Source organism: Electrophorus electricus, chromosome 16, assembly GCF_013358815.1.
Source record: "Electrophorus electricus isolate fEleEle1 chromosome 16, fEleEle1.pri, whole genome shotgun sequence".
NCBI lineage: Eukaryota > Metazoa > Chordata > Actinopteri > Gymnotiformes > Gymnotidae > Electrophorus > Electrophorus electricus.
In genome coordinates this window covers 12,178,917-12,193,110 of record NC_049550.1, presented here as the reverse complement: position 1 = coordinate 12,193,110, position 14,194 = coordinate 12,178,917, and the positions used below count along the sequence as shown (strand labels likewise).

General features: G+C 41.8%; 1 protein-coding gene across 2 annotated transcripts; it reads left to right on the top strand.

The window, feature by feature from the left end:
• The first annotated feature begins 9,660 nt into the window (after positions 1 to 9,660).
• Positions 9,661 to 13,854, top strand: LOC113577026 (zinc finger protein 850-like). 2 transcript variants are annotated; one of them, XM_035534978.1, is made up of 4 exons: positions 9,661 to 9,754; positions 9,857 to 10,070; positions 10,827 to 11,007; positions 11,737 to 13,854. In XM_035534978.1, exon 4 carries the CDS (start codon positions 11,870 to 11,872, stop codon positions 13,391 to 13,393), a length of 1,524 nt encoding a protein of 507 aa, XP_035390871.1. In that variant the 5' UTR covers positions 9,661 to 9,754; positions 9,857 to 10,070; positions 10,827 to 11,007; positions 11,737 to 11,869; the 3' UTR covers positions 13,394 to 13,854. The 2 variants fall into 2 exon arrangements, with proteins under 2 accessions (XP_035390871.1, XP_035390870.1); XM_035534977.1 differs by having other exon boundaries at positions 9,674 to 10,051.
• Positions 13,855 to 14,194: the final 340 nt, after the last annotated feature.

Here is a 14,194-nt window from a genome sequence, read left to right as displayed (position 1 = left end):
TGTTATTATGGATTGCAATTCCTGGGCCACTCCTGAGCCGAGGACGTTAGATAATTTCAGTGTAAGTAACATTTTGTTTCAAGTCACACACTAACATACTTTTCATACTAAATATGACATACAATTAATCTGTGGTCTGATAAATAGTGAAATAATTAAGTTCGGTATCCTATATATGAATTATATAATTATTAATTATATCATTTGTGTGTACATACTATATTATCTTTGTATGGTGTGTATGCTTTTGTTTTTGTGTATATTAACAAGAAACAATAATTAGAATTTGATTATTATTAGGCTAATACAAGCATCCCTTAGCCTGATGTGGATTACTTGGGACAAAGAACTGACTGTTTCCTCCTTTTTTTTTCAAATGTGTAGGAACGTACATAAGAGTTGCTTCTGAGCAACATGCAGTCTCTGTGAGTGGATGGGCCCACTGTTAACTGGGAGTTTGTTGAGCTCATACTAGAGGAGCATTTACATTTATGGCATTTAGCTGACACTTTTGTCCAAAGCAACTTACAATTATGACTGAGTACAACTTGAGCAATTGAGAGTTAAGGGCCTTGCTCAGGGGCCCAACAGTGGCAACTTGGCAGTGGTGCGGCTTGAACCAGCTACATTCTGATTACAAGTCAAGTACCTTAACCACTGAGCTACCACACAAGCAAAGAGCAATGACCTTCACATGATGCACAACTCCTTTAAGAATGGCTTCATGGTGTGGCATATTGACAGTGCTCAGCGTCCTGTATTACCTGTTTCACTGTGCCCCTGGAAGAAGGGAGAACTTCATGTTTGTGAATGAGTGTGGTACATTTCATCAGCCATTTTGTGGGCATCTTAAGCTGCAAAAAATGCCAGCAGTGGAGAGAGCCATTGGAGTTTGCCAATATATCGTCACCTACGTGGATCAATGGTTTCAGCCATTTCTCACAAAGTACCAAACTGACGCCTCGATGCTTCCATTCCTATACAAAGATTTGGAAGATATGATCAGGGTAGACCTGACTACAGTTAAAGTAATGGATTTACTATGATGAATTGGTTTGTAGTTAGTATTGTACTTTATTTTTCCAGTCATAAATTTAAGCCTTATGCTGTTCCATTTTCAGAGCCAACGAACAAGCAGAAATGAATCCTTTAGATATGAGAAATATGTATTTGGTAAAATATCTAGCACAATTATTTCAGTGTGCTGTAGATGTTTGTTGATTACAGGAACTATTGTAAGTAGTGTTAATTAAGTAGTAATTAACTGATAGAACAGCTTGGGGACATTCAGATAAAACAGCTCATCACTGGCCTTTGCATTAGAGCCACACTCATGTTAGTGTTGGATACTGGAGCCTTTCTCTCTTCAGGCACCAAACACAAGTCTCTGCCTATCAGCCATGACATTGCTGGTTGCCCAAGGGCATCCGCTCCCTCTTCTTGTCTCCTTTACCTCTCTCTCTCTCTCTCTCTCTCTCTCTCTCTCTCTCTCTCCCTTTCTCTCTCTCTCTCTCTCTCTCCCTTTCTCTCTCTCTCGCTCTCTCTCTCTCTCTCTCCCTTTCTCTCTCTCTCTCTCTCTCTCTCTCTCTCTCTTTCTTTCTCTCTCTCTCTCTCTTTCTCTCTCTCTCTCTCTCTCTCTCTCTTTCTCTCTCCCTCTCTCCCTCTCTCTCTCACTCTCTCTCACTCTCTCTCTCTCTCTCTCTCTCTCTCACTCTCTCTCTCTCTCTCTCTCTCTCTCTCTCTCTCACTCTCTCTCTCTCTCTCTCTCTCTCTCTCTCTCTCTCTCTCTCTCCCTTTCTCTCTCTCTCTCTCTCTCTCTCTCTCTCTCTCTCTCTCTCCCTTTCTCTCTCTCTCTCTCTCTCCCTTTCTCTCCCTGTCTCTCTCTCTAAGCACAGGAGTGGCTCATGGCGAGCACGGGAACAGCTCGTGGCTCGTTCATGCAGAGAACATCTAATCTTTACTAAGCTTGTCTCTTTCCTTTCTACGTAGACCCTTAGAACATGCCTCACTTTTCCCCGTCATCCTGTAGATTTAGATAGTAGATATAGGACACATATATACTCTGTGCTTTCCTCAATAAAGTTGAACTCTCTTGATTCTCTACCTTGGTGTCAGTATCTCTTGACTTCCCCTGATCCAGCTACAGAGGACGGAGGGCAGAGGGTAAATTGGAGGAGATAGAATCTGAAGGACTGGTCACTTTGAACCAGTTTCTAACAGCCTGACTACAACTGCATTCATGAGAAATGTGCTATGTTGTCCTGTAATGTCCTGTAGTTCCTTCCACTCCTGTAATGTTTGTTTGATCTGACTCCGTCTGTTCCTTTCTGTTCCTTTTAGCTTGCTTTTCTTCATTTTGTTTACTTCTGTTTACACTCCTGCTGGCTCTGATTGGTTGATTTGATTCAGGTGCAGTGGATTCTTGCAAATATAATTAGGAGCAGTAGGTGGAGCCAGAGGGGCTGATTCAACCCCCCCCCCCCTTTTAAAATGTTTTATTATTTTTTTTTTTATATTTGGCCTTACAAAGAAGAACTCAATAAATTCTCATTTCTATTAAAGAAAGTGTGATATTTCTTAAGATGCTAAATTTTGTTAAGGTCTTAAATGTTTGAAATTTAAAATTTCCTTCACGCAATGCTCCTGTAAAAAATATTAAATAAATTGTTGCATTGCAGGAAAACATCATTTGTGGGTCTTACTATGACAGCCGTATTTATGTACATGATTGTTATTGTATTTAAAATGTTATAACAGTCTAAAGAATAGTGCCTATTGTACCTAATTCAGTCATTTTCTTGTTCTACTAATGCACAATGGCTCAGTAGTTAACAAGGGAATATTCCAGATTATGCACTGTGAAAGGCGGATTTATGTATAGAGGTTTTCCAGTCTCTGCTGGGCTCTCAGATTCACTGGGGACATTCAGCAGAAGAGTAAGTCATTAGTTTATAAAAGGTAATGATTGGGCAGGTAAAATATGATCTTAAACAAGTGTTGTAAACATTGCCTTTAATTTTAATCTCATTTTGTCTTTAAGAAGGTGTCAGCAAAGACACACTATATAGTGTATTCAGGGTTGATATACATAAAGAAATAATACCAAAACTATGCACATCATTGCTCAGCCCATATGTACCTGTGGATACATCTATGCAATTCTCAAACTTAGTTTGTCCAAAAAAAACAGGTTTGTCCTATTTATTTATGATTCAGACTCTGAACGTGTTCTGACGTTGGCTTTGCAACCACATTCATGATCTTTGTTTATCCTCCGTATGGAAATTGGTTGCCGATGTAAATTGTGTCCATAGTGTGTTATACTTATTTAATTATTCTGTTGTTTTATGTTTGGTTGTAGTTTAAGAAGTAGGGAGGTGATTCCGTTTATTTTTACCTTTCTTTTTGTCTTCTGTTTCTGTCATCTCCTGAAGCACACCTCTTTATGAAAAAATATCTCCCTTTTCTTTGTTATATCCTTTTCCCCTTCTCTCCTTTCTCTTTTACGATCCGGAGCCTAGACCGGGTCGTAACAGAGCTGGAGGCTCGTCCTTTGCTTGTTTTTTTGTGGTGTATTCGGCTGCAAGTTTTGTCTTTTCTTTCGAATGTGGGGGCGATGGTCTGGAACAGTTACGCTCAGTTTAGAACAGTTTGATGTGTGTTGGAAGGATGCTTTTTTTGTTGATAGATTTCTTCGAAGTGGTGGTGCCTCGTAGTGCGGCTAAGTGGATAGTCAAGGCCACGCTGCATGATGAGCTTGTGCAACAGCAGATTCTACTATAGGCTGACGGGATGCCGGATGTTGTTCACCCAGCTGAGTCTTCAGTCCCAGCAGAGGCTGAGGCTGAACTCAAATGTTCAGTGTGCATAGATCCCATTACTCCCTTTCTGCCTTAAATGGATACGATGCTGGCTCTGAAACAGAGTAGATCGAAGGTTCGTGCTCTTAAATTTGATACACACGAGACGTCAGAATATGGGACCTAGAACCGGAGCAGAGACGAGCACGTTCTGTTCTTACTCCTCCTGCTGACTCTCGTCCGGTGCCCACTCCATGCAAGGTGTGGACCCTTACCACTGTCTCTACTCCTCGAACACCTACGTAGAACACCTCTGGCACACCCCTGTCTGCGCATTTGACTCCATCGCCTTGTACTGGCTTTGATGTCAGTAAAAACCTGGTTGTTGGTACACTATTTCCATGAGAATGAGGTCGACATGTGTGTCCAGGTGTTTGAACGTAACTAAACCACACTACAGTGGCCAAAAGACGTTCGGTCGTTAATGTTGCACTGTAAGCTTGTGGGAAGAGCTCAGGGGGTGTGTTCTGCTCTTTCTTTGGAGCAAAGTTTAGATTATGATACAGTGAAGTCTGCGGTTTTGTGTGCATATGAGCTAGGGCCGCAGGCATATCGACAAAGGTTCCGAAAACATTCCAAAACCTCCAGCCAGATATATGTTGAATTCGCTCGAGACAAAACCGCACTCCTTGATAAGTGGTGCGCTGCATGCAAAGTAACCACTTTGGAACAGTTTAAAGAACTTGTCCTGTTAGAAGAATTTAAAAACTGTGTCCCGGAAAAGGTTGTCATGCATCTAAATGAACAAAAGGTTACAGCCCTCATTAATGCTGCCATTCTGGCAGACGAATTTGTGCTTATGAACAAAATGATGTTTCACCCTCCCCAGCGTGTGTGTCAGAACACCCGTGTTGATACACCAATCCAGAACGCACCTAAGAAAACACTGCGTGAGTCTCGTGAGTGTTTTTATTGTCATGAAAGTGGTCGTCTCATCGTGGCTTGTTCAAAATCAATTCAAAGGAACCAGAAAATGCCTAGTTGTTTCCCGTGTGGTTGGCTTGGTTCGGGTTTCGTCATCTCAGTTGCTTTATGATTGCTCATCTGTGGTATATCCGTTGGTTCTTTTAAGCCTTTTGTATCAGATGGGACGCGTCACTGTGAGATTGTGCAGCTCAGTCATTTATTCTAGACACAGTTACCCTTTGTCTGAGGATATGCGATTCTTATGTGTGAATATGCGATTATGTGTTAATACAAGGCATAGATTTGCACGTACTGAAAGTACCTCTCCATACTGTTTATTTACTCTCTGAGCTTGTAACTGGCACGGTCAAAGTTGCGGTGCACACTCAACTACCTATCAAAGGTATACCATTTATTCTCAGGAATGACTTAGCTGGTGACAAGACGTGGTCTTTAGTTGAAGTTGTGTCAGTGCCAGAAGAGACGGCTTCTGAAACATTAACTTGTGAATTTCCTGCGGTATTCAAAGCTTGTGTGCTGACCAGGGCACAAGCATGGAAATACGCAGACATTGAAGATCTGTCAGATTCGTAAAAAATATATTGAACATTAAACAGTAAAAAAACAGTAAAAAACAGTAAAAAAAACATTTGAAGCAAAACAACTTTTGTGTTGGACCCTACGCATGATCCCTCTGCAGATACTTGTTCAATATGAATGGACTTTAGGTCAAGATAAGTTTATTACAGCTCATCGAAACGCTGTCCCGGTGTTTAGTCAACATCTTAGACAAAGATAGTTTATCCACTCATGTGACAGTCTACTACTTAGACAACTGTGTTTTGGTACATAAATGGACTCCTACCGATTCTGGCACAGATCGTGAGTGGTGAACCGTGTACCAAGTAGTAGTACCTAAGCCCCAGAGGACACACGTTCTGACTCTTGAACATGACCATCTCTTATCCAGACACCTTCGAAAGTGTATCAGAGTGTGTTACAACTATTTTTCTTGCCAGTGATGGAACGGGATGTGACCCAGTTCTGTCATTCATGTCACACTTGTCAAGTGGCATGAAAACCGAATCAGGTTATCCCACCGATTCCACGGAAACCCATTCCGATAGTTTGTGAGCCCTTTGAATGTATAATTATTAGCTGTGTAGGTCCGCTTCCTAAAACAAAAGCAGGCCATGTGTATTTGTTGACTGTATGTGTGCTGAAAATCGGTGCAGTCCATAATTGCTTTTCCTGCCCCGACAACCAGAAGGGGCATTCCCTTGAAATGATGGGATACTGCAGAAGTTTCTGTCGAAACTTTTCAGATGTGGTACTCCTTCTTCCAAACCTTCTGCGTAAATGTAGCCCCTTTTGTTTAGTCTCTGACCTGTCAGTCAGCGTTTGAGGCCATAAATTGGCTGTTGTGCTCATCACCTTCCTTTTCTGCCCCTAAATTTGCGAAGCCTTTTAAGTTAGAATTTGATGCAAGTGACTGTGGAGCCATGTTAGTACACGAGGATGCCGTTGGCATAGATCATCTCGTATCTAAACTCAAACAACATCAAGTTCACTACAGTACAATAGAAATAGAAGCTCTTGCCCTATTACTGAACATTCAGCATTTCGAGGTGTACATTGGTTCTAGTGTTGTACCCATTACTGTGTATAGTGACCATAACGCTCTCGTGTTTTTACAACAGATGTCCAACACAAATCACTGACTCTTGCACTGGTCTTTAACCTGCCAGAATTTTATGCTCGATATCATACACAAAAAAAGGCAAAGACAATGTAAGGGCAGATGATTTGCCACTGTTTGGAAACTCTTAGTTTGTTCTTATGGGTGGAGGTGTTATGAACCTAAGTTGGTCGTTTTGTTTGATTGTCGCACCTCAGAAGAGGAGGAGGACAGAATTGCCTCTCACTTTTGTGTACTTTATTGAATTGCGACTGATTTGTGCCTTTGCAAATATGTTTTTTTGTTGAGAGTATGTGAGAGTTTGTGTTTGGTTCTGTTGCATCTGTGTAATAATAACGGGCTTTGTAAACCCGTTCATTATCGTCGCTTAGCCCCGTATGGAAATCGTTTGCCGATGTAAATTGTGTACATAGAGTGTTATACTTCTTTAATTATTCTGTCGTTATATGTTTGTTCATAGTTTGGGAAGTAGGGAGGTGATGCCGTTTATTTTGAGGTTTCTTTTTCTCTTCTTTTTTGGTTCAGAGAGTTAGGGCAGGTTATTGTTGTTTGTTTATGTCTTATTTCTTCGTTTGGTAGATTATCTGTTCCGTTTTTGTTCTAGGACTTTGTTTATTATTTTGGCAGTGTCATCTTGGCTGTTCATGGATATTTTGGCTGAGGGGTAGTTGAAGTAGAGGGGCTATTTAGCTATTTAGACATGTTTGGCAGTGGATGGCTATTGGGTTGATTGGGTAGTTTCTGTTGAAGGGCATCTAGACATGAGGCAGTATTTTGGTTGAGGGGCAACTATTTTTGGGGGGTAGATGAATCTGAAGGATTATTTTAGATGTGGGGTAGTTGTGGTTTAAGGTTATTTGGCGCATGCTATAGTTGTCATGAGGTGTAATTGGGTATGAGGGATAATTGGACATAGCTCAGTCAAGTCATTAGATAGACTATTTGGGGTTTTTTCCTAATAATTTGTTTGTTTCTCTGAGAGATGAAACAGTATGAAACATGTAATATCACAATTATTGTGACAAATTATTACTGTTATGTGTATTATCTGGTATTGTTAAAATTTGCTCAGAAAGTATTATTATTATTATTATTATTATTATTATTATTATTATTATTATTATTATTATAAACACAAATACATCTTAAGAAGACACTTAAGGTAATGGCAGTTAACTCCACAATATTTAGAGGAGTATTGTAATGGCCCGAGTGCCGCAGGGCGAGGAGCAGGACACACGGGCTCTCTTGATGTTGACATTTATTATACATACACAAAGGACAAACATATCAGCACTCACAAAAAAAACAGGTAGGTGAATATGGACAACAGATTACACACACGCGATACTACTGTGACATGAACATAACCAAAACATGAACAACTCTACACTCTCCTGCATCGATTTAAATACATACAGACATCAGACACAGAAGCCGTTGCAGGTGTGCAAACGCGAGCGTGGCTACAAACGAAAAGACAAACTCCCACATCATGCGGCAGGCCGTACCACGTGACCAGTGTGACTGGGAGCAGTCCGTGACAGAAACCCCATCCAAAGGATGCAGCTGCCGACACATCCTTCTTGGGACTGCGAACCCCGTGACGCCTTGTGTACATATACACGGAAACACACACGACGGCAATGCCTGGTGCCTCGTAGGGACCCAGCCTGAACAAACATACAGAACAATGAGCAGATGCACCTGAACACAAACACAAAGGCGCTGAGACACAGCATCCACTGAAAGGGCAGGCGCTAGGCCCTGGCCCTACAGGACACGCAGAGGGGCACGGCCAGCCTGGGTTCGGACGTGCTGCCGCGGACTACTGCCCACCAGGCGCCAGCTGCCCAGGGAGAGCCCCTTACTCCAGGGATTTGTTTGGACCCTTCCAGTACTCATAGTCTGCACTCAGGAGCGGGAGCGCACAGGCTACTATAGCCAACTCCACCGGACCACCTATACAGCGGATCCAGTGGAGCCCTTCGGCTATCTGTGGTCCTGGCTCGGGAGCCTTAGACCCCCCAAGAAATTCCAGGGGGAGTTCCCCTCCTTGCCTGGAATGGGCTCTCTCCTCTTCCTCTGGTGTGGCCGTGAGCTCTGGTCGTCCTCCCAACATCCAGGGATCCAGGCAGCGGCTTGGGATGTCGGTAAGAATCCTTTGCGCACATCCCCATGAGAAGTCCGTTAAACGTCAAGGGAGTAGGCTTCCTGTGGCAGTCAGTCTTTCTGTAACGGCCTGAGTGCCGCAGGGCGTGGAGCAGGACACACAGGCTCTCTTGACGTAGAGAGACATTTATTATACATACACGAAGGACAACCGTATGGGCACTCACCAAAAAACAAAAAAACAAAAACAGGCACGTGAACACGGACAACAGGTTACAAACATAACATGGGATATTACTGTGACATGAACAAAGACCGACAACTCTACACTCTCCTGCAACGGTTTAAATACATACAGACATTAGACATAGAAGCTGGTGCAGGTGTGTATACATGAGCGTGGCTACAAACGAAAAGACAAACTCCCACACAACACATCGGGCCATATCATGTGACCAGTGAGACTAGGAGCAGTCTGTGACAAGTATAGTGATCCTCCTGTAGGAAGATTTTTATAACTAATTCGACAAGTGTGATTAAATGAATTAAACTGGTTGGGTATGGAAGCCCTAAAAGGCTACGAATTTGCATCTTTATTTAAAATTCCAATTTACTCTTATAATGAGTTAAATTTATTTATTTTATAGAGATCACTGATTATTTATTTAGTTAACACCACATAACACAGTTTTGTTTTTTTTTCCAAGATAGTGGACTAATTTTATGGAGGTATTGAGAAAAGGAAACTTTATTTTCTCCAGATAAACACTATTAATTTGATATCTCGAAAAACCTTAACATAACCAGATAATCTAAAATCATTACTTTAAACAACGTGTGTGTCGGGATGTCAAAGGAGCGGGAGTACATTGTTACATTTTTCTTTAATCGAGCTTGACACAACATGAAATAGATTTGTGTTTGGCTAAAGAAAATATACATAAAAATGATTAGTGTGCATTATCTCATATGATGGTTAGCCCAGCTTGAGCTCAGAATGCAGCACTGAGCTCTTGTAGGTATCATGCCCACCAGCAGGTGGCAGCACCACCAGCAACTCACAGAGCAAATTTGCGTCATCGTGAGGAAGGGGTATATTCAAAAGCACACGGAATTCAGCTGCAAACATTGTCATCAACAGAGCTTCGTTCTGTCCTCGTTTTTGCCTCCCGCTAAGGTTTGGCCTTAAATATCTTCTCCGTCGTCTCGCTCTCTTTCTTTGCCGGCACTACGTGGACAGTTAACGCGCAGCTGATGAGCATCTTTCTTTTAATCTAAGGAACGGAAGCATTTGAGCTAACGCGAGATCAGCGTTACCACAGCAACAGATTCACTGCTTCTGTTTACGTGCGACGGAGGTCAGTCGGCCTGAAACAAAGGCCCAGTACATCCGCACGACGTCGCGTTTCATCACCGAGGAACAAGCGCTGGAAATTACTCTTTAATTCCAGAGGACAAGCACCAAAATCAACACGTGAGACTTTCACATCTGGGTACAATTAATTCCAAGACCCTTGTTTATTTAGAGTTAGTTAAACAGCAGTTTCATTAACGAACAGAATTCGAATAGTTATACGCTATTTTAATGGATTTATGGGTTGTGTTCAATCCGTCAACCCACCAGAGGTGCACACAAAGGTTATTTCTCCTCTTTGTGATCTCTCTCCTTCTTTACTAACAATACCATGATATCTCGTTATCAGCAAACGCACTACTGACGTTATTGTTCGTTGTTAAAACAGCGATATTGTCCTCTGATACACGAACATGCTATATCCAAAGTTCAGATCACGCCTACAGCTTTGCATGTACATGTACATACACACCCTACAGGCTAAGTAACCAATTTGCTTATTCACTGTGAATATACTGATTGTTGACTCTGGTGTTAGAAGTTGTGTTTAATAAATACCATTTATTCTCACCAAGTTATTTGTTTTGATGTCCAGATTCTGGTTTTTGCCAATATCTTCAGATATAGATATCACATTTATTAAATTCTCCAAAGATCAAATCATTAATGTTACTTTCTTTAGGTAAAAATGACAGATTGTGATAAGTTTTATTTGACTATATGAGACTAATAATTGCAGCATAGTAAATCATATGTAGTGTAAGGATTCATAGGTAAAACCCCTACATACTGGAGTTCATTAGCTGTCTGTTATGATTAATGAATTTGATTGCTTCTTTGGTCAACCTTTCCCTACCAGTTATTCGTTCCTCTGTGTCTGCCTGTTTTCTCTCAGATATGTGAATTGTGCTCATAATGATGATGAGCAGAATCTGGTGGCCTTCTGATCTCAAGGGGAGATTCTCTACTGTTGCTCTTGATCAATCAAAGCAGGAGAGGAGTTTCTAGTGTGATAGAGACGAATTCACCAAAGATCACGTTAAATGACCTCTGGAACAAACAGTGTTCTGTTAAAGGTTAAGTCCAAACATTCTATGTGTTATTTTGATCATTTAATCTTAACTTGCACTTCAGTTTAACATATCAGGTATCATATCAGATCAGTGTTTGCCCTACTCTGATGTAGCTCACCAGTCCTCAACGATCAAATGTTCAAGTTATGACTTTGGAGAGTTCAGACATTTACAAGACAAAACCTTTTTGTTATTACACTGTCCTTATTATTGAAACTATGCTTAGATGTAAAGTAGACATTGATTCATATTTTTCTTAGTACAGTAGTAGCATTATCATAGTATAACTATGAAAATACAAAAATCCTAATCATGTTGTCCTATCCAATGTCCTGCACTGAAATTTAATTCAAACCAGCATCAATCGTTTGTGCCTTTTGAATTTTTCATTTGCGCTGTTTTAGTTTTTAAAATATAAAGCTTAGTTTAGGTATAGTTTATGTAATTGGCATGAAGTTGGAACCCATCATGCAGGCGATGTAAGCAACATAAACAAAGCTACACATCTGAGAGAGCAGTTGCAGCACAATGTAAACTCTTTATAGCACAAACGGTTGAGACTGGTTTAGTTAAAATCATACATATGGGGTGCCAACTTCATGTTGATTACATAACAATGTAAAACAATGTTTTGTTTTTTTCTTCTAAAGCAGTCCAGACAAAAATTGCAATGGCACAAATGTTATAATCTGATGCAAGTCTTCTGCTTTGTGTGTCCATATTCCTGTACAGGTAAAACGAACTTTAACTAGTAAATCACGAAAGCTCGAGAGATTAACCACGAGTCTGACAACAAAGAAAGCTTCAGTGCTCCACAAACATAATAATCTCCTCACTAACACACCTCAGACAATCGCAGAAAGACATGGAAGAGGAAAGAACTCACCTCTCCTCAGAATGTGGGTTGAGTGTTTTTCAGCAGAGTGGTCAACAACATCAGCACATTCACACAGGAGAGAAGCTATATCACTGCTCAGAGTGTGGAAAGAGCTTTACTGTACAGAATTATCTCAGACAACACCAGCACATCCACAGAGGAGAGAAGCCACATCACTGCTCAGAGTGTGGAAAGAGTTTTACTGTACGGAGTGCTCTCCAGAAACACCAGCGTACTCACACAGGAGAGAAGCCGTATCTCTGTACAGAATGTGGAAAGAGCTTTAGTCAACTGTCTCATCTCCAGAAACACCAGCGCATTCACACAGGAGAGAAGCCATATTGCTGCTCAGAGTGTGGAAGGAGTTTCACTCACCAAAGTGGTCTGCAACATCATCAGCGCATTCACACAGGAGAGAAGCCATATCACTGCTCAGAGTGTGGAAGGCGTTTTACTCACCAGAGTAATCTCCGTAAACACCAGCGCATACACACAGGGGAGACGCCATATAGCTGCTCAGTTTGTGGGAGTAGTTTTACTGTACCGAGTGCTCTCCAAAAACACCAGCGCATTCATACAGGAGAGAAGCCACATGTCTGCTCAGAGTGTGGAAAGAGTTTTACTCAACTGTGTAATCTCCAACAACACCAGCGCATTCACACAGGAGAGAAACCATATGTCTGCTCAGAGTGTGGAAAGAATTTTACTCAACTCTCTCATCTCCGTATACACCAGTGCGTTCACACAGGAGAGAAGCCGTATCACTGCTCAGAGTGTGGAAAGAGTTTTACTCAACTGCGTTATCTCCATAAACACCAGCAAACTCACACAGGAGAGAAGCCATATCACTGCACAGAATGTGGAAAGAATTTTACTCAACTGTCTCATCTCCAGAAACACCAGCGCATTCACACAGGAGAGAAGCCATATCACTGTTCAGAGTGTGGAAGAAGTTTCACTCAGCAGAGTGGTCTCCAACAACACCAGCGCATTCACACAGGAGAAAAGCCATATCGCTGCTCAGAGTGTGGGAAGAGTTTCACTCACCAGAGTAATCTCAAACAACACCAGCGCATTCACACGGGAGAAAAGCCATATCACTGCTCAGAGTGTGGAAAGAGTTTCACTCACCAGAGTAGTCTCCAACATCATCAACGCATTCACACAGGAGAGAAGACATATTGCTGCTCAGAGTGTGGAAAGAGTTTCACTCACCAGAGTGGTTTCCAACAACATCAGCGCATTCACACAGGAGAGAAGCCATATCACTGCTCAGTGTGTGGTAAGAGTTTTATTCAACAGAGTAGTCTCAAACAGCATCAGCGCATTCACACAGGAGAAAAACCATATCACTGCTCAGTGTGTGGAAGGAGTTTCTCTCACCGGAGTAGTCTCCAACAACATCAGCGCCTTCACACAGGAGAGAAGCCATATCACTGCTCGGTGTGTGGGAAGAATTTTATTCAGCAGAGTAGTCTCTGTTATCATCGGCGCATTCACTTAGGACAGTAGCTGTTTCACTCTCAGTGTGAGTTTTACTGTACAGAGTCATCTTCAACATCACTGCATTCACAGGACAGAAGGAATATCCAGGGTTCCCTACACACATCAACATCTGGCTGCTTGTCATCATAACGTCATAGGTGGGATTGAGCCAACTGAATCCCATACTGGATCTCAAAAGCACCAGTGGAGGCTAGTGATAGTTGGGCTTCGCTAATTCCTACATTGTTTGGACTTGGCAGTCCTTGAAGACTCCCTCACAGCAGACTCCCTCGCAACTTCTGTGCCGTCGTGTGTCACTGTGTCACACGTTGTGTGTCGTGTGTTCTGTGTCACTGCCAGAGACTCAAAAGACTGAAGTGCTGTGTCTTCTCCATGTGGTGAGCAGGCACCATTCATTCAGAGCAAATGACGACATGGGTAGTAGTGGCTTGGTTACTAAGTTCAGATATGCAAAGTCATTCACCTGTGGTGAAATTAAAACCACCCCTGATGCCAAATATAGCGTCGCTTCGTTCATTAAAAGAGAGCCATCATGCAGTGTTATTGAGAAAACCTGTGTGATCTTGTTCAATGAATACAGGAATTAAACAGCAAAGTGCAAGCAAGTGGATCTCTGTTTGAGGTACTGAAGCAGTGAAGAGACGCACGTGCTCTTCTGTTATTATGGATTGCAATTCCTGGGCCACTCCTGAGCCGAGGGCATGTTGGATAATTTCAGTGTAAGTAACGTTTTTGTTTCAAGTCACACACTAACATACTTTTCATACTAAATATGACATACAATTAATCTGTGGTCTGATAAATAGT

Coding starts and splice junctions, on each gene's coding strand:
- LOC113577026 (XM_035534978.1), top strand. CDS start 11,870: ATGGAAGAGGAAAGAACTCACCTCTCCTCAGAATGTGGGTTGAGTGTT.